General features: G+C 43.2%; 1 protein-coding gene across 1 annotated transcript; it reads right to left on the bottom strand.

Annotated features, from left to right (window-relative positions):
- Positions 1-1150: 1150 nt before the first annotated feature.
- RPS19BP1 (ribosomal protein S19 binding protein 1) lies at positions 1151-5813 on the bottom strand. Its single transcript, XM_028746075.2, has 4 exons — positions 5711-5813; positions 5481-5621; positions 3685-3782; positions 1151-2769 (listed from the first exon to the last, which is right to left on the bottom strand). Exons 1-4 carry the CDS (start codon positions 5760-5762, stop codon positions 2629-2631), a joined length of 432 nt encoding a protein of 143 aa, XP_028601908.2. The 5' UTR covers positions 5763-5813; the 3' UTR covers positions 1151-2628.
- Positions 5814-20676: the final 14863 nt, after the last annotated feature.

Genomic DNA, 20676 nt, shown 5'->3' with positions numbered 1-20676 from the left:
TATTGGTACAACCAATAAATAGTTCTACGTTTAATGATCCAAAGGCCTTTATTCTCAAAAGCAACCTTAATTGCAGTTTTACTCTGCTATGTACTTAGTATCATTTGGTTAGATACAGTTGACAAAAGTGCATGAAGGGAGCAAGAGCTAGTTCTATGAGTTTTTTAAAAAAAATTGGTTACGGTAATTTGTCAGACTTAGTCTGTTTGCAGACAAAGTTTTGAAACACCATATTGCAACAAAAGTGCATAAAGGGACTTGAAATGATAGCATTTCTGTTCAGTGTGACTACAGCCTTGGGCTGAAGGGGGGGGGGGAGAATGAAAAGGAAGTTAACTAAGAATATCCACACTGAAGAGCACTTGCAGCAAGACAGCTTCATCTGCCTCCTATATTGGTGGTGGTGCTTTTTCCCTTAATACTCTGAAGCAGCTTTCAACAGCCTAACAATTCAGCAATCAGTAGCAAAAGCTATGCACCCATAGCTTTTGACAACCACAGATTTACTGGCAGAGTGCTTTTGCCATATTTTGGTAAAGTTGCTGCACCATCCAGCAGATTTTGCAAAGTAATTTAAACCCAAATTTATTAAGATGAGGTGAAGAAAATATTCAAAATTTTTCACGTAATTGGGGCAGAGGGGTATTTCCACTAGTAAGAAATCTTTGACTAGGTCTTTGGCTTACCTGGCATGAGTTCAGCAGTCTTAGAAATTGCACTGGCAAAGTCTTGCCATTTCAATTTTGCTGCATTTGGAGTGATGCACAGCGAAAAGTTTAATACAGATGTCAATTTTTTTTTAATGGGTCAGAATGGGGGCTTGGCAGCTGCCCAAGGCTGGTAGGTGCAGATGGCAACTCAAAATGAATTTGCACAATAACTGAACAATTGGCTCATGGAGAGCTGTGGTCCTTACACCAGCCATAGGCAGCATGGCAAATGCTCTGGGATTATGGAAATTTCAAACAGCAGCTGGAGAGCAGTGGCTTTCCCAACTCATTTTGGGGAGACAGGAACATGGGAGGGTTTTGCAGTAACTGCAAAATTAAATAATTTAAATAGTTCACAGGCTGCTGAACATTTACACCATCAGCTACCCTCCAACACTCAGTTCCCAGCCCAACTTGGTCCAAATATAGTGAGCACTTGCTTTAAATGACAATTGTATTATTATTTATTAAATTTGTATACTGTCCTTCCCCCGACGATCAGTGTCTCACAACAAAAATACAAAAAAAATAAATTACATACAAAAGCAAAACAAACCAATAACCCCACTCCCATAGACACATTTAAAAGGGTATATAGGATGTTAAATCAGTCAGGCCTGGTTAAAGAGGATCATTTCTGCCAGGGGTCCAAAGGTATGTAATAAAGGTGCTAGCCAAACGTCCCCGAGGAGAGCATTCCACAAACGGAGCCACTGCAGAAATGGCCCACTCTTGTGTTGCTGCCACCCAGACCTCTTGAGGCACACAAAGGTGGTCCTCAGATGACGATCATAGGGTCTGGGTCGGTTCATATGGTGACAGGCAGTCCTCAGCAGTTCAAAGCTTAATAGGTAAAACCCCCCACTGTGAATAGGGGCTGGAAACTCACCGACAGGCAATTCAGGATTGGTGTAATATGCTCAAACCCTCTTGTCCTGGTTAGCAACCTGGCCACTGAATTCTGCACCAGCTGGAGTTTCTTAACTGTCTACAAAGGCAGCCCTATGTATAACACTGCAGTAATCGCCCAGATTGGGGCAACCCAGTCTGATGAGCTGTGTATAAGAAATGTTACTACTACTACTACTACTACTACTACTACTACTAGTACGACCCTAGAGGTTACCAGAGCACAGGTGGCAGAAGTTAGGCTATCTCTATCCAGATAGGGGCGTGGCTGGGTCACCTGTTGAAGCTGATGGAAGGCACTTCGCTCCACTGAGACCACTTGGGCCTCAAGCGACAGCAAAGGATCCAGAAGTGCCCCCAAGCTACTGTAAGAGCACAAGTTATGCTATACCATAAATACCTACCTTGTAAGCCTCAAGAATCATTTTCAGAAACTGTCAACTAGAGACCCTTTTCACTTACTAACAGAAGCAGTGTTACTACAGCCTCACACTGAATCCAGAAACCTAAGATGCTTTAGAGAGATGATCACTTGGGGTACGAAGCACAACTGTATATAAGCTGCTGTAATTTCTTTGGAAGAAGGACGAAAATGAATGCAAGTGTAACAATAAAATACACATTTATGGAGTTTTCCTAGCGGTATTCCTGCAAAAGGAAGTGCATTTAATTCCCACACTTTGGGGGAATTCCCCTTGCCCTAACATTGGCATTCAATTTGTCTCTCAGGCCTCTTAACTATTTGGGGGTGGGGGATGATTGGTTGAAGCCAACATTTTCTCATACTGCTGCAAAAAGGATTAGAGAGGTAGAACCCCAAGTCCCAAAGTAGGTAATTCCTAGGAACAATGTTTTCTTGGTAAGAAAGAGCAGACATCTTGCATGAGAGGACTGAACAAGTTAGATGTAGAGGTGCTTCAGGTCCCTATTGTAAAGTTCTGCTCCCAATTGCTTATGAAAAGGAAGTATCTGATGTTTTCTCTATAACCAGGAGACAGTGCCGTTTTTGTCAGACTGTTCCAGTTCCCCCAAAATATTCTCTCTCAAATTTCTGGAAGTCTTCCTCGGTGAAAACTGTGCCTTCGGGCTTCTTTTTCTCCTCCTCTTGACGGCGGTCTCTGGCTTTCCTGCCTCTATTTTGGGCCAAAACCTTCAGACACAAAACAAAGGGAAACGAGAAGTTACAGCTTTCTATTATTGCACAACTACTTACAGTTCCCAAATCTCCATTTATCTTCCAGCTCAAACAATCATCTGAGCACAGACTGCTGACACACTGTTCAATAGAGCCAAGTCTAGACTCTGTTCAAAATAATTTAAGAAAATTCAGTCCAACAAGGCTACACTCTGCATTGCTGCATACCAATACTAAAATTCAATCATGGTCCAATTTCAAAAGCAACTGCCTCTTCCTTTTGGAAAGAAAAGGACCCATGCAAGGTGAGAATTAAAAAAAAAATACTTGAGTCAAAAAGTCTGATTTACAGTCTAGTAGAAATCATTTTAGGAATTCCCCAGACTGTTTAAAAATATATTTTTAATGTATTAAGATAAATATTTACTATTTGGTAAGAATGGCAGAGCAAGAAGCAATAGGAATTAGAAGGTAAGTGGAAAAATGCAAGTTCTTTCTCAAGATGCCCTGACCTTAGGAACACAGAAAGCTGGCTTACACATTGTTCCATGTAGCTCAATACTGTCCACACTGACTGGTAGTTTCTGGCCACGAATATCCCCAGTCCCATCTGGAGACTGAATCTGGGACTTTTTGCATGCAAAACAGATGCTCTGCTCTGCAACTGAGCTAAAGCTCTTCCTTTTGAGACATCATTTCAACTGATACTTTACAGGTATAGAAATTTGTTAGTTTTTCTTACACAACATATGGCACATAGAACCCATATTTCAGGCAAACTTTATCAACTCAATTTCTATTAAAGAAACATTATTGTTAGGGGGTGTGACAAGGCACAAGGCAGGAAAAACAAATTTGCAACGACAGCACATTCCTCACCCCTGCCTCCAGGTAAGCTATGGGATCTAATGAACAGAGTAGAAGGCTCACCTTCTGAGTGATGGTGCTGTCTGTCATGAAATGGCTACTCGTCATGTACTTCACATTTTCCTGAAAATGGTCAACAGCTTGACGTTTCGTATACTCCTCTGGGAAAGTTAAGAAAATAATTTTTAGTAAGATTGTTCAACAGATACGGCGAGATATAACATGCTGCTATGACTGATACTTTCTTTCATGTATGGCATGGACATTGCCACTGTGGCCCAGATTTATTATTATTTTTAAATTGCCCATCATACAGTATAGCACAGGTTATAGATCTAAAACTACAGATAAAACCGGTAAGGTGGTCTTTCATTGGATCAACTAGGACCATGCATGGGGCATGTGTTAATTCCCAATGTGGAGAACAAAATTATTTACTAAAGTGAATACTACAGTCACTTCAGGTAGATAATAGACCAATCACAAAACCTTCCAGATCTTAATTATAATATAGTACATTGAGAAGCCCAAGGAAGTGGAGAAGTGATGGTAGTAGAGAGATTCATGTCTATACAAATACACAATTCCGATCATTAAGCAACTAATGTAACTAATGGATACAAAACAAGGACAGATGCCTGTGCATGTATTATTACAGTCTTGCAGAATGTTCCTGCATATCATTCACAATTGCCCACATGCACAGAGTTTTTTAAGCAGCTCCAGCTGGGGCAAAAGTCAGTTTGTCTTTTCAGCTTCCTTTTAGAATTCCTTATCTGCAAACCCTCAGAGGACCTCAAAGACTGCCTTTCCCCATATGAACTGACATAGACCCTGCACTCATCACCAGTGATTTACAAAACAGATATATTTAAGCAAAACATTTTGGTTTCCATATTCCTTAGTTCCTTTGGTGTGAACAGAGGGTACTGTAGGTGAGGTAATATTCAGATAATTAAGGCCTCTCTGGTTGATCCATAATTACAACAGAAATGTCATTTGCTCTAGAAAAAACTCAAAATGCCTGGATATATATACTTGGAGATATATTTATATACTTGATACAGGGCCTCATTGAAGAAACACAGAGAACATGCCAATGGCCTGTCTAGTCCAGCATCCTGTTCTCACAGTTGCTAACCAGATGCTTACATGAAGTTAGTAAACAGGATATGAGCAGAATAACACTCTCCCCACCTGTGATTCCTAGCAACTGGTATTCAGAAGCATACCGCCTCCCACAGAGGAGGGAAACATAACCATCATGGCTAGTAGCTACTGATAGCCTTATGCTCCATGAATTTGTCTATTCTTCTTTTAGCACCACTCAAATTGGTAGACATCACTACTTTTGTAGGAATGAATTTTGTCGTTTATACATTCTTTTGCTTCTCCTGAATTTTCCAACATTCAACTTGGTTGGATTGCACCCAAGTTCTAGTATTATGAGGGAGAAAAACATTTTTTCTATCCACCTTCCCCACACCAAGCATAGTTTAATGCACCTGGATGCATATCTCTCATTATTCCCCTTCTCTCTAAACTAAAAAGCCTCATCCTGGAGGGTAATAACAGGCATCACTCGACAACAGCCACACTTCCAAATACTCCCTCGTGTTCTGAAACTGCCACCTCGGCTGCAGCGTCTGATACACATAAGAACAGCTGAAGAAGGCGGGAGTCAAAGCGGTTCTCTTTAAAACTTTAGCATCTCTGCTGTTCGTCATCGCAATAAATATAAGGTTTCGGTGATTAACTGCATCCTCCCGGGATTCAGAGAAAGCTTGCCTGAAGGGTTTTGCTTTGATTGCTAAAAAACTTATGGGTGGATTCGAAGATAATGGCTCCTCGGCGCTCACCTAACGCGGACTTGATGACTTTGCCCTTGACTGTCGCTTTCTCCTTTTGGGGCCGAGAGAACTTCTTTTTCCTCGCCCTCGCCAGCGACTGCTTGTTGGGTGGGCTGGTGGCGGCTGCCCTCTTGGGCCGGGGAGCGGACGCTGTCCAGAGGAAGAGAGAGAAAGCCTATTAGAGTAAAGAACGAACGGATTTCGTCCCTTTCCCTTAGTCCCCCGCTGCCTTACACTACCTCCCGTCGTCTCCAGCAACTCCAGACCCTTTCTCAGCAAGGAGGCTGCCATGTTGCCTCGCTTCTCCCACGTGAAATGCCCTTCTTTCTGTCTCACCTCTATGGTCTATGATGAACGCACTTCCGTGTTTCTTCCCGCCACACTTCCTGGTGTGCCGTGCTGGTTTCTGCCACACTTCCGGTAGTTCTTTGTCGCACCTGTTTAGGTTTTTGCTGGCGGTTGCGCGGGGCAATGAAATACAGTACTGTACTTAGAAAGCGGGTGAGGGAAGGAATGGCCACTTTAATTTTTAGGCGGGAACGCTGAGGGTGGCCGTGCAGTCCTTTACGTGTCTGCTCGGAACTAAGTCCTATTGAGTTCAGTGGGCTTACTCCCAGATATGTCAGTAAAGTATTGAACCCTGAGTGGCTGAAGTATTCCCCATTTCTAGGGCGACATCTTGTGAGCCTCCAGGGGCTGAAGTTGGCTGTTTATCCTTCTTATTTTTATTTATATAGCAACTTCTGCCCCGTCTAATTTTAGAGCGCTCCAGACAGGTAACAACAGTAAAAAAACACAAAAAACCCACTTTACAAAACCAAGTAAACGTCGTCGTGAGATTTACAATATGTAAAACCAAAAATCGGAGCTTCTAAAATAAAAATGTTTTGTCTACTCAGTTTCAGGGTTGCCATATTAAAAACAAAAATTCCTGACACCCGCAAAGTTGTTGAGCGTTTTTGGGAAGACCCCAAAATTGTTGAGCTTTTAAAAGGAAACCACCGATATTGTTGAGCTTTTTGGGAACAAACCCAAATTGATTTAAGGCTTTTTGAGCTGTTTTCACTGTTTTTCCCCATCACGTTCCCGTATATCTGCATATCCCCTGACATTTCAATAATTTCCCTGATGTATGGCGAGCCTACTCAAGTTTCCTAGATATCTGAGGGATGGGCTAAGGCAGTGCTCATTTGTAAAGTTACTCAACCTGTCTAAACCTAACCCCACCTACTGGAGCCTATTTTCCTGCTCTACGATAGAAAATGAAAGAATTTCACATTCCTAGTCAACACTGAAGAAATTTAGATTTTCTTCATAATGTTAACATAGTTATATGTAGGCATTATATGTTTGCTTAGAACTTAAGCGAAAGTAACCAAACAAACCCCTGAGTTGCAAAGAGAACGTCAGCAATGTCTAGGCAACACGATGACTATGTACATATGCAATAAACAATCTTTTATAGAATTCCTTCAAAGCATAACAAGTCCAAAATGAAATCTTGAGACTAAAGTTTTCATTTTGGACTTGTTATGGTTTGAAGGAATTCTATAAAAGATTGTTTATTGTACATTGTCATTGTGTTGCCTAGAACTTAAGCGTGACATTGTTGGCCCAATGAAAAGAAGTACAAAAAGTACCCCTGGTAATGAGAAAAAAAGAGTCCACCATTGTGAGTCCCATTCAAAAACATAATGGATCTACAATTTGAGAAGCACCGGGCTAAGGGATTATCCATAAAGTATGTTGTGTATTGGGTAGGAGGAGATTGCATAAAGCTTAAAAAGGAGGGATTTACTATTGGTTAAAATGGGACAAAGTGTTATAACTGGGTGGAACAGCATTTATTTCATTTCTTTATTGCACTCCACTTATGTCTCAGGGTGATGTACAAAATACAACAAACACAACTAAAAGCAATACAAAATAACAACAGATAAATTTAAAAACGTCAAAGTAGACAACCATAGCAGAGACATTCTCCATCTCAGAAAGCTTGTCAAACCAAGCATGTATTCTGGAAAGCACAGATAGTGGGTGCCTGTCATATTTCATTATAAAAAGGCTTTAACAAGTGTGATATGCTTTATGGATGGCCCTTAAATCAGTGGAGTTCTGCATGAATAACTGATCTCAAATCTACTTATTTTCAGAAATTATTTTTAAGTGACAAATGCTTTGAGGTTGTTGTTGTTGTTTTTACAATCAAGTGGTATATAAATTTTGTGAAATGAAAAATTATATGAAATAACAAAGAGATCCTAATAGGAAACACCATGTGGAATTTAGGATTTCCCAATGGCTATTCTGAGAAGGCAGGATCCCTCCATGCTGTTGAGAGGACAAATTTGCATCCATGCTGCTGTTCCAAAGTTTCATCTCAACTCAAAACCCTATAAGAAACAATGCTCTGGGGCAGGCGTGTGCAGAAGAAGGTGGATTGGGATCTGTTCTAGATCTCAGGGTAATTTGCAGTGGATCAACAACTCCCAGCTGTTGCAACAGCAAATGGCTCTCTCCTATCCCTTTCTAAAATATGCTGCTGAGCTAAAGAGACTTCAGGGAAAACCAGGAATGGCATGTAGGTGTGACAGAACTGTGAGCTCATTTCTGATTAAAACAAATTCCTAGCTTGAGCATAGGAAGGCGCTCTCTGTGCTTTAATTCTAAAAGTATTCCACCACCATTCCTGCCAACTCAAGTCATTATTTTACCCCAGGCCTTGGCTGTAGTATTTTAGTAAAAACAACAACAACAACAACAAAAACAGCAAAGTAGGTCCTGCAAAAGTGGTGTCTGTCAGCTTCTGCTGTATGGTTTTTCAGAGATCTGTGATTAATCAAATGGGTTTTAGGGCCCAATCTTCTACTGAAGATTTGGGCCCCATCCATAACTCATCTTAGTATGGATTATGAGCCCCTTTAATTCCCCCTCATCCATACAGCATTGTCTTCCACCTACCATTGTCACACGCTTTCTCCTCCCTACACCTGGAGATTCCCTATGCAATCAATGTAATTCTCCTAACTGGATTTTGAAAGTACAGAGAATCTCTGGATTTAGGGAGGGAAGCCTGTGGAACTGCAGTAGTTGGAGGAGAGCACTGCATGCACAAGGGGGAACAAACTGTGAGGTGTAAACGATGGTGCTCAGAATTCTTTGAGGGTAAATAAAGTGGTTTGAATGTGTTTTAAAGGTATAGTGTATGCAAGCTTACAGGGAGGAAGAATGTTTTACATAAAAAGGAAGCACATTGTACAGAACAACTTAGTCTTATGGTACAGAGAACCTGAGAACAGAGCCAGCCCATCCATGAGACAGGGAAGCGGCTGCCTCAGGTGGTGGAAGTGCAAGAGCATTCTGGCGCATGGCATTGCCACTCATCTTCCCTACCCCTGGGGTGGAGAAGATGATTGTCAAAGCCTTGTGGAACGCTCCCCTGCTTGCTGAGGTCAGCTGGGTGGTGGTGGTTCTGGGATGCAGCAGAAAGGCGGGATGGGGGGACTGGGGTACAGGGAGAGGCACATTCCTGTTTCTCCTCAAGTAACTTGATAACATTAAAGGTAAAGGTAAAGGTACCCCTGCCCGTACTGGCCAGTCTTGACAGACTCTAGGGTTGTGCGCCCATCTCACTCTATAGGCCGGGGGCCAGCGCTGTCCGCAGACACTTCCGGGTCACGTGGCCAGCGTGACAAGCTGCATCTGGTGAGCCAGAGCTGCACACGGAAACGCCGTTTACCTTCCCGCTAGAAAGCGGTCCCTATTTATCTACTTGCACCCGGGGGTGCTTTCGAACTGCTAGGTTGGCAGGCGCTGGGACCGAGCAACGGGAGCGCACCCCGCTGCGGGGATTCGAACCGCCAACCTTTCGATCGGCAAGCCCTAGGCGCTGAGGCTTTTACCCACAGCGCCACCCGCGTCCCTCCTCAAGTAACTTGATAACATTACCAATGTTTATTTGCTTAGTACCCTAACAGGCCTTGGGATTCCAGACACAAATACCAAACTCCACTCCATCAGCTGGGGATGCCTGGACAGAGCAGCCCACACAGGTAAGCCTGGGAGAAGGGAACACATGCTGTAGCAGTCTACAGTTGGTTAATTGTCTCTCAACTCTTCCTCTCACTGCCCTCCCTTTACTGAATGTGAATTTGTATTACTGTATTCAGTTTGCTGAGCAGTCTAAAGAATGTGGATGGAAACAGGTTGAACTGGAAATGTGCCATACATTTAAAGCATGTTTCTGCCTTCCTAAGAATCATGGGAACTATATTTTGTTGAGGATTCTGGGAATTGTAGCGCTGTGAGGGGCAAAGTACAGTTCTCAGGATTCTTGGGAGTGGGAATGTGCTCTAAATTAGGGGTCAGCAAACTTTTTCAGCAGGGCGCGGGTCCACTGTCCCTCAGACTATGTGGTGGGCTGGACTATATATATATTTTTTTTTTGGGGGGGGGGGAAATGAACGAATTCCTATGCCCCACAAATAACCCAGAGATGCATTTTAAATAAAAGGACACATTCTACTCATGTAAAAACACGCTGATTCCCGGACCGTTCGCAGGCTGAATTGAGAAGGTGATTGGGCCGCATCCGGCCCCCGGGCCTTAGGTTGCCTACCCCTGCTCTAAATGTATGGTTTTTATGCAGCCTCCCAGGGGGCTAATTTTGCTGGTAGAGGCTTCTGAGGTTTTTTCCTTCTCCCTCTGCAACAGTGGAAAAAAGTGAGTAGTAGTCTGTGATTTGGTCTAGAAAGGAGATGACTAAAAATGGTGTGTGTCATGTACTGAAGTTCTCACCCTGGGCCAGCAGGGAGATACTGTAGATAGTTATGCAAATAAGGGATCGAAAGTGACGTTCAGTGATTGGATAGTTTTAGAAAATTGTTACAGTTACATTGTTCTGGAGCTCTATATAAGCAGGCTGACTGAACCCTTCAGTTCAGTTCTGTTCTGGCCTGTGAATAAACAAGAGCTGTTTGAAGAATCGCTGTGTCGTCTGATATGTTCACCCATAACTTAACAGTGTGCTAGTGCCTCTTATATGATGCTAGTCACAATTTCTCCCCCACTTCATTTCTTGTGTGTGTGTTCATGACTGGGATTTATAGTATGCATATATAAGTGTGCACGTGCTACTTCTCTTGCATATTTGGCCACATGAAATATGCTTTGAAAATCTATAAATGAGAAACAGGCATGTATTATTACTGTATCAGCGCAGCTCTTGATCTTCACTTTTTCATAGACTTAAAAAAAAAATCAATCCTGGAAAAGCACAACAGAACTTTGCTGGAAATAACTTACCAGGCAGGGATCAATGATAATTTATTGCATCCAAGTTGCAACTGGGCAGCATTTCTTGGACAAGGATTGCTGACACCGCCTCCTTTCTGTTCCTGCTCCTCTTTTTCTATTCTGATCTCACAGCCTACTTGGCATGTGCAGCGCAGCGTAGCACTTGCAACAAATTGGTGACTTTGGTAGCCCTTGTCCTTGTAATGCTAATGCTGGCACTATTAAGAGATTTTCTCATTACATTTTCTGTTCCTCAAGGAATCAAATTTATCTCGGCCTTGCCCGTGCCAGACAATATCATTTTGTGCCAGTTCTTTAAAGGGTTTATTGACCAAAGGCTTTGAATTAATCTTGCTAGATATTTTATTATTCCTTTAAATACTAGCGAGGATGTATTTTATACTGAGCAGTGTGCTTTTCAGCTGTTGTGTTGTTTTACCTGAATCAGCAGTTTAAGAAAATACCACTGCTCAAATTAGTTTCAGTAGCTGAGCTCTTGGAAAGGCTCCTCTCTGCTTTTTCGCTTTAAAGTCTTCCTCCTGTGTTCTGTGCAAATGGTTCGAGGCTTCATTATATTCTCTTAAATCTCTCCATTCAAGATTTATTACCCTTAAATGAAGTGTACAATAAGGATTGATTCACTTGACCCTGAAAGGAGGATTGATATGTGCTGAACTGAAGTGTGATATGTTTGGAGTTGGGTGTGCAATGAAACTGCCATGGGATCTCTTTATGTGATGGAGATAACATTTTTTTCAGAGTAAGCTGACTTCCTGATGTGCCAGTACCGATCTTAGAGGCTTTCGTAGTGACTTTTCAAGGTGCCACCTGTTGTGGAAAAATTATGATTTGTGCACATAGTGAATCAATCACATGATGAGATGTCCAAACCTAGTCCACTTCTACCCCACTGTATGGAAAGGTGGGATATAAATAATAAAATCATAGAATTGGAAGGGGCCACCAGGGTCATCTAGTCCAGTCCTCTGCAATACAGGAATCCTTTTGCCCACATGGAGCTTGAACCCACCACCTTGAGGTTAAGAGTCTTGTGCTCTACCGACTGAGCTATCCCAGTCCTCAGTGTTTTAAGTAAATCATCATGCACAGGTTTGTATTTAACAACTTGCATGCTGGCTGCAGATGAGAGGAAGCCCCTTCCCCTGCAGCCAAGTCAGAAACCAAGTGGGCTGGCAGAGGGCAGATCTCCCATCTTGCTCAATAACCCGCATAGGATTCCTTGTCACCAATGGCGGCCAGGTGAGCTGTTAAACATGAGAGTCTTGACCACCTCTGTGTGATGTCTGTTTCAAAAATGTATACAGTGCCTATCTGTCCATTAGGCCCTTGAAGCTGATTTAGGAACAGTACAAAACTTTCTGGCATCATTTTTTTTTTGTTCTGATGTATTTCACAGGGAGTTGAATTACCCAGTTCACTGAGAGCCTTCCAATTCTGATTCCTGATTTTACTGTGAATTGCTTTGGATGTTTCATGGGAAGCAATTCATAAATTAAATAAATAAATGGATGAATTGAAATTGGAGAAAAATGTGGGATATAAATGCAGCTAATTAATTAATCTAAAGCCAGTCTACCTTAGATGGCAAAGATGAATACTGAAAGAGAGGATAGAGATCAATAAAGGAATAGTGAAGAGTAACAAGATACCTTCCTTGCCAGGCTGATGTTCGCACTGGCATTTTGGCCAGAAAGCGAGGGAAGTCCAGTTTAGACCAGAAAGCTGTTAGCCTTGTACCCAGAACACCTTGATTCAAATTCCATGTGCTGGATGGCCTTTCTAAGGGCTGAACTATAGGTCACTTTTGCTGGCATACTTGGTGTGTTTTCCCCCTTGGCATGCTTGATTTTTTTGACATGCTCCCTATTCAACTTGCTTCTTTTCCCTGCCCCCTGCTTTGCCATGCTGGCTATTAGAAAAGAAAAGAAGTCAGAGGAAATGATGCTTAAGTGCTCATTAGCAGCTTAAAATGCAGTAAGTCAACTTCCCACTGCTTTTCAGGTCACATTTTTATGTTGCTGCGCACACTGGAGAGGAGGTGGGGATGTCTTCACCTGATGCACATTACCTGATTTGTTTCCCTGTGCCTGCAAGACCCCCAAATCCTATTGAATGAAGCTGTCACCTGTACATGTGCTGCTGCCATCTGTGCATGCTCAACAGATGCCTCAGCTCAACTGTAGTTTACATTTTCAAATCAGATGGAATTTGGTTTGTGGGAAAACCCATCAGACACCAGCATTTCTCAAGAAACTACAGGATAGGTAAGGGACTGTGGCTAACGTCACACATACTCAGCTTCAAATGCCAGCGGCGAAAGCACACTGGATATGGAGTGTGCCCATCCCAGCCTATGTGACAATTGTTGCCTATTGCTTGGTTCTGAGACAGTAAAGAATACCTGAGACAGACTGCAGACAGGATTGTTTTTGAGGATGAGTGAGATAAGGATGGTAAAGCACCAGATTTTGAGGAAGGCTTGAAAGATGAGGGGCAAATAACATTTTGTGTGATTCTGGATTGCAGGCTTGCGAGTGGGAGCTTGACTTCGGCCAATGAAGTGGCGCTGAAAGGCAGTGGGGCTATAGGTGGAAGCAACTGCAAACATTTGCAGAGCTTTATGGGGGTTTCCAGGGACGCGGGTGGCGCTGTGGGTAAAAGCCTCAGCGCCTAGGGCTTGCCGATCGAAAGGTCGGCCGGTTCGAATCCCCGTGGCGGGGTGCGCTCCCGTTGTTCGGTCCCAGCGCCTGCCAACCTAGCAGTTCGAAAGCACCCCTGGGTGCAAGTAGATAAATAGGGACCGCTTACTAGCGGGAAGGTAAACGGCGTTTCCGTGTGCGGCTCTGGCTTGCCAGAGCAGCGATGTCACGCTGGCCACATGACCCGGAAGTGTCTCCGGACAGCGCTGGCCCCCGGCCTCTTGAGTGAGATGGGCACACAACCCTAGAGTCTGTCAAGACTGGCCCGTATGGGCAGGGGTACCTTTACCTTTACCTATGGGGGTTTCCAAGAGGACCCCATAATATCCCAGAAGTGCTGTGCAGTTCTCTCTGATGAAGTTCTGTACATAGGCTGGGCTGGGCATACTCCATATCCAGTGTGCTTTCACACACACTGTGTGTCTGGGCACACACACAGTGCTGGCATTTCTGTTTTATTTTCCTTTTACATTGTAGGCTCTGGAAGCTCTTTGAGAACTTTGCTTCAATAGATCCATTCCTTTCCCTTTGAACTTCTGTGCCCAATTTATTGCCATTTAATCTGACAAATGTGTATACAGCTTAATTGACAACTCCCCTCCCCACAATTGGTTTACTTAAAACAATGTCAAAGATGCAGTAAAATCAAACATCAAAAACATCTTGGCATTAAATTTATCAAAACATAAACAAAACCAGCAGGTATAAAACAGTCACATAATAAAACTATATGCTAAAATTGTGTTTTAAAACTGTACATTTGGGTAGGTGTGCCTAAACAAAATGGCACATGCCAAAAACAATGCAGTCAAGCGAATGAGCTTGTCTAATAATAATAGGCAGAGATTTCCAAAGAGTAGTGGGTGCTGCCACACTGAAGGATCGATCCCTTGCAAATGCGGGACAGACATGATATGGCATTTGTAGAATAGAAGAGCACCTTTTGCACAGCAGTTTATTGTGGATTAAGTTTTGTTCACAGAACTGAAAGAGGAGAACAGGACTGAGGCCAAGGCTGTGTACACATTACCAGCTTAAAACACAGCGACGTCGTTCTTTTTCTCAATTTTGATTAAAGCTGGTTTGCGGGGGAATGCATCAAAATGCAGCATTTCCTAAGAAGTGACATGATAGGTACAGGATCAAGGTGGATTGTGGCTAACATTGTGTGCACACTGCTTCCCAAGCCAGTGGTGGAAGCGCACTGGAGGAGCACACTGTATTTGTGCACAGGCCTTAAAGTTTGTACAGGAGTTTGTACACAGCCTTAAAGTTGCTATTACCTCCCGAGAATGACCTCTAAGAGCTGGATTAGAGATCCAGGTTGTTCGCCTGTTTATCATCTTACTGTATGTCTTGATGGGGTATTCATTATTTATAAACCAAGAGGAGGAGAGATAAAAAATTTACAAGGGGGAGATGAACCAAATATTGGAAATAAGAGCAGTCAGGGTTTGGGTTCTTCCCCCACCTTGACAGTCAGAAATAACTACATGCTCAATGAATTCAAGACCGAAATTCAAGGAACTGCCTTCCATTTGCTTGCATTCAGTCAGCCATAAAGGCAAGGGAGGAAAACATCATTTTTCAAAGTGATGTCACCAGTTAAAAGCCAAAAGTGTTTACACCACACGCCTGCAGAACAGCCAGCCAGTGATCCATATCTCTTTGTAGGTAAAGCGACTGCCGAGTAAATTGCCTCGGGTTGGCAAATACAGATAAATATGAAGAACGATGGAGCTGGATGTTGACACATAATGCAGTGCTATTCCAGTGGAAATGTATAATACTGTAACTAATGGAACAGTACAGATTCAACAGTAAATCACATTTTGTATTCAGGCTACGTAGGACCTCTGTGAGAGGAACTAAGGAACTAATTAGTTCAATTTGTACTTTAAAAAGGTAAATGCAAATTAGTTTTTAAAACCTTGCTAATGAGGACATTTTTAATGGATTAAAATGGTAGTGGGGGAATCTTAACTCTGGGCGCTTCCACTAAGCAGTTTATTTTGGACTCGGTTGCTGCTCATGCATGCAAGTTTTGCACAGTCTCCACACAACGGCATCCTTATCAAAATACCATCCCATATCCCTCCTTGCTTTAATCCAGATTTGCCTTTTCCACTAATAAGTAAAAACAACAACAAAGAAAGAAACGACCAGTTCAGATTAAATGGGGAGGGGTAGAGAGAAATGTGGGGTGGCATTTTGATGAGAACAAGATTGCGTGGGTGCTGCGAAAACCTGCATGCAGGAGGAACTATTGAGAGAGTTGGGTATGTTTAGACTGATAGGTGTCAGGGTAAAGGTAAAGGTAAAGGTACCCCTGCCTGTACGGGCCAGTCATGTCCGACTCTGGGGTTGCGCGCCCATCTCGCTTAAGAGGCCGGGGGCCAGCGCTGTCCGAAGACACTTCCAGGTCATGTGGCCAGCGTGACAAGCTGCATCTGGCGAGCCAGCGCAGCACATGGAAACGCCATTTACCTTCCCGCTATAAAGCGGTCCCTATTTATCTACTTGCACCCGGGGGTGCTTTCGAACTGCTAGGTTGGCAGGCGCTGGGACCGAGCAACGGGAGCGCACCCCGCCGTGAGGATTCGAACCACCGACCTGACGATTGGCAAGTCCTGGGCGCTGAGGTTTTACCCACAGCGCCACCCGCGTCCCTAGGTGTCAGGGTAGGCAACTTCAAATATCTGAAGGGCATGGAAGATGGAGCAAGCTTGTTTTCCGCTGCTCAGGAGGGCAGGAGCTGAACTAATTGATTCAAATTGGTCTTAGAAGCACCATTAACCCTGACAGGCTAAACATTAGGAAGAACTTTCTGACAGTAAGAACTGTTCTGGCATGGCCAGAAAAGAGACCCATTTTTGACCCTCAGGCTAGAAATTCCCTGTCCCGGTCATAATATAAATGATAAAATACAGGGTGTTTTCAACATTCATTGTGCCCGTGGAATCAATAGCCTGGGACAGGGGATGAGGTGGCTGTCAAGCTGTGCCATCCCTATTGACTGGTTGTGAGAAGGTAGGCAGGTAGGGGACTGGCTACGGGTAGACTGAGGTTGGTTGGGCAGTGTCCCCTTAGCCCTAGTGGACTTGAATTGTGGCTAGAGTTACTTTAGATGGCTAGAATTTCTTGAGATAAGTAATGCACTTCAAATGTCCTTTAAAGGGAAAGTGTGTATGCAGCCTTAGAAAGCCATCACAGCAGCCAGAGAGACTGTCTGGTGGAACAGAATGCAGGAGGAGTGGAAGGGAATTTTTGGAAGCCTATCAGCTGCGATGAAATTCTCCCGCTGTTAAGTTTATGGTGCATAAAATATACTGCTCCCCCCACATACTTTGGTTTTAATATGAGAACAATGATTTATGGGATAGCTCAGTTGGTAGAGTGTGAGACTCTTAATTTCAGGTTCGTGGGTCTGAGCTTCATGTTGGGCAAAAGATTCCTGCCTTTCAGGGGGTTGGACTAGATGACTCTTGGTGTCCCTTCCAACTCTGCAATTCCACAGTTCATTATAAGAACGGTAAAAGAGCGCACATCAAAAGGCTTGTGCACACTTGCCTTTCCTTCGTGCTTCCCAGGCACTGTCTGGGCTTAAAAGCTCCGTGTCCAAGCACAGGTCCGCCCCCCCGAGCTTTCCTTGTGAAAACCTGCTCTTTTAAAGCTGAATGGCAATTGGTGGGAAACCAGCTGCTGACTTCTTTTGCTTGCACTTATTTCACACACACACTGTGGCTCAAACAGCGCTGCTCACAGGGGGATGATGTCAAAGGATGTGGCAGGGAGGTTAGAGGAGCTTCCTGGCTGGGGGCAGTGTCCCTCCTTCCCTGCTCTTTTCCATCATCTTCTGCAGCACAGGAGAAGGGAGTTTTCTGTTTGTTCACTTCTCCTCACCAGTGACAGCAAAGTGGCCTTTTCAGAAGTGTGCTTAATGTCAGGTGGTGCAGGGCCCATCAGAGGATGCACAAAATTACTTTGGTCCTTGTTGCAATTGCTTCCTTTTATCACAAGGTGTCGCCATTCCATGACAGACGGAATGTTTTGCAGTTAGCCTCTTGCAAGGTAACGGAGGAAGCTGCTGAAGGAGGATTGCTGTGACCCGCAGTGTGTGTGTGTGTGTGTGTGTGTGTGTGTGTGTGTGTGTGTGCGCGCCAGAGTGTCTGTTGGGGGTAATACCTTTCTCTGGCTTGTTGATGAGGACAGTGACCTATTTCTTTTAACAACATGTGAGATGCATTTAAATAATAAAAAAGGAAAAAATGTTCCTACAATAAACCATGCTGAATACAGTTAGTATAATAGCATAACACATATGCAAAGGTGTATATGTGTACTGTATATATATACAGTGGTACCTCAGGTTACATACGCTTCAGGTTACATACGCTTCAGATTACAGACTCCGCTAACCCAGAAATAGTGCTTCAGGTTAAGAACTTTGCTTCAGGATGAGAACAGAAATCGTGCTCTGGCGGCACGGCAGCAGCAGGAGGCCCCATTAGCTAAATAGTGCTTCAGGTTAAGAACAGTTTCAGGTTCAGAACAGACCTCCGGAACGAATTAAGTACTTAACCCAAGGTACCACTGTGTGTGTGTATATATATATATATATATATATATATATATATATGCTTTCGTAGATTTTCACGGGTACAGGAATGCAGGTTTTGGTGTCCTCGGGTGTCTTCCCGTGTAAAAGTTGGGGTGTCTCCACAGATAAATTACAGACACCATCCAGTAGCCAAACCATGGTGGCACCTCCGGATGCTGCACCCCCCTGCAATCCCTACACAGATCTGGCTGGCACAGGCCACAAAACCACAGCTCGCCCCTATACACGAAGCCAAGCCAGAACACAACTAATTTCAGTACAGCCATCTTCTCAGAAAAACTCTTCACAAAGTTCAAGAGGTCAAGACACAAAGGCCTTAGCAACTAATCCACACCTAATGACCCACCTAAGTGGTACTCAGGATATCACTCAAGAAATCACTCAAGATATCCCTCAAGTAATTAAGGAACAAAAGAAGAAAAGGCACACTAGCCTGGGAACACCTCCTCAACAGTATTTATAGGAACTCAAACACTGAGATCCTGCTCTGTTCCAGTAACAAGAAGCCGAAAGCACCAGCCTGAAGATGACGAGTGAGACCTCGTCGAAACGTCGCCTAGACACCCCAACTTTTACACGGGAAGACACCCGAGGACACCAAAACCTGCATATATATATATATATATATATAGACACACAATAGCATTGTAAGGTTGGTCACTAATCACTAATGTTCCCCTATTACAAATAGATAACTGTGGCTGGGAGTGTGTGAAGTGTCTACAACCAAAAGTACAAGTGATGGTTGGCCCAGATCTTGTTGACCCAATGTTATATCCAGAATAGCTCTTCCTGCTTGTTGTTAGGGTGACTAGAATTACAGTGGTGCCTCGCAAGACGAAATTAATTCGTTCCGCGAGTTTTTTCGTCTTGCGATTTTTTCGTCTTGCGAAGCACGGTTTCGGAAAAGTTTTGGAAAAGCTTCAAAAATCACCAAAGTCTTCAAAAACTTCAAAAAAGGCTACCACATGAGTTGCTCCTCGAAGTCAAGTCGCAACTGTATTAACAGTTTTAAGAAAAAGGAAACAAACTTGCAAGACGTTTCCGTCTTGCGAAGCAAGACCATAGGGAAATTCATCTTGCGAAGCAACTCGAAAAACCAAAAACCCTTTCGTCTTGCGAGTTTTCCGTCTTGCGAGGCATTCGTCTTGCGAGGTACCACTGTAAATACATTCATTCATTCATAAAAATGTATACTGCTTAATATGATAAAGATCTCTTAAGCGGTTTAAAATACACTTAACACAGTGTTCAAAACTCCTATTGTTCTAGGCGCATTTTGCGACAGGGAATTTCATTAATGCAAACAGTTTCTGGGCACAGTACTGCACCTATAATTTCAGATTAAAACTGCCACTGCTGAAAGAAAAGGAGGACCTTTTTCTGCCTCCCCACTTCCAGCCACTCTCTGAAGGCTGGAGAAGGGACTCTCATGAGAATATTAGGGGGGTGGGCAGGGGAAGCATGGCTTTGTTTTTTGCAGTCTTCAGAGGAGGACAAGACCATGTGAAAAATGAACATAAGATTGAAGATTTTCAGCTTTGTATTCTTGTTATAAAAAAGTGTGCCTAGACTCTCCATTGCGGCATCCATAACCTAGGTTTAAGGTCATTCAGCTCCTAGCTTTCATATCTCAGTTTCTAACTCCGCACTAACAATGTATTTTTAACAAAATAAAAAAATTCAAACAACGTTCAATAAAATCACCTTAAAAACTGGATAAGAATAAGAAAACCACAACTGAATATTACAAATAAACTAAGCTCAATTGAAGACTTGCCCCTTGTACCTTTTAAGACTTGCACGGGGGTGGGGGTGGGGATTTCAAAGTGTGCAAGTTGTTACGCATGAGTGAGAAGTACACCTGCTGAAATTTATTCTTGCACACAAGTCTCAAAGTAAAGAAGCTGTCTTCTCCTTTGCACTTTATCAAACTGTGTTTTTGATCAATAACGCTTCTGTAAATGCCACAGAACACTGAGTGGGAGCCTCTCATGTTCCTCCAAACCAACCTTTGTCCCAGTTTGTAAGGCATCTTGCACAGACTTTTTCAAAGCAGTGATCCTTCTGTAATGACCATTATGTCAGTCCTAGCAGAGTCATTAGGTGTTGCTTGCAGATTGCACTCCTTCCCCTTCTTGATATATTGCTCAGCCCGACATGATGCGCTCGCATGCTTTTTCGCCATTTCAGCTGCCGTCTAAGGGCTTTTCTGCATGATCAATTGAATGAGCTCTTGTGATACTTTCCCCCTCCAGTAATGGTCTTTTTTTTTTAAAATGGGTTTTGCAAAATGAATATTATCACTTTTTATATTTTACAAACAAAAACAAACTACAAAAGAACCCTACCCCCAACCACATTCAAATGCAGAAAGTCTTTGTTGAAATGTCCATGTCATAAAAGTATAATATCGTCTGAATTCTTGAGATGGCGTGTGCCTCAGGAAGGCCACATTTCTTCTTCTTCTTCTTCTTTGTATAGGTAGGGAGCCTTGCAGGTTGTTGGTTGAGATGTAGAGTCTGAAATCCCACCATATGCAATTGTGTTCTTCATCTTGCTACATGGG

This window comes from Podarcis muralis, chromosome 10 (genome assembly GCF_964188315.1).
Source record: "Podarcis muralis chromosome 10, rPodMur119.hap1.1, whole genome shotgun sequence".
Taxonomy (NCBI): Eukaryota; Metazoa; Chordata; class Lepidosauria; order Squamata; family Lacertidae; genus Podarcis; species Podarcis muralis.
The sequence above is the reverse complement of the archived record's forward strand: the minus strand, read 5'-3'. Positions and strand labels throughout refer to the sequence as shown.

What these genes read in the sequence shown, in the direction of transcription:
- RPS19BP1 (XM_028746075.2), bottom strand. Translation starts at nt 5,762, where the DNA reads ATGGCAGCCTCCTTGCTGAGAAAGGGTCTGGAGTTGCTGGAGACGACG. An exon ending in GTTGCTGGAGACGACGGGAG is followed by an intron (nt 5,622 to 5,710) that starts GTAGTGTAAGGC and finishes TCCTCTGGACAG; the next exon opens with CGTCCGCTCCCCGGCCCAAG. An exon ending in ACAGCACCATCACTCAGAAG is followed by an intron (nt 2,770 to 3,684) that starts GTGAGCCTTCTA and finishes TTGTGTCTGAAG; the next exon opens with GTTTTGGCCCAAAATAGAGG.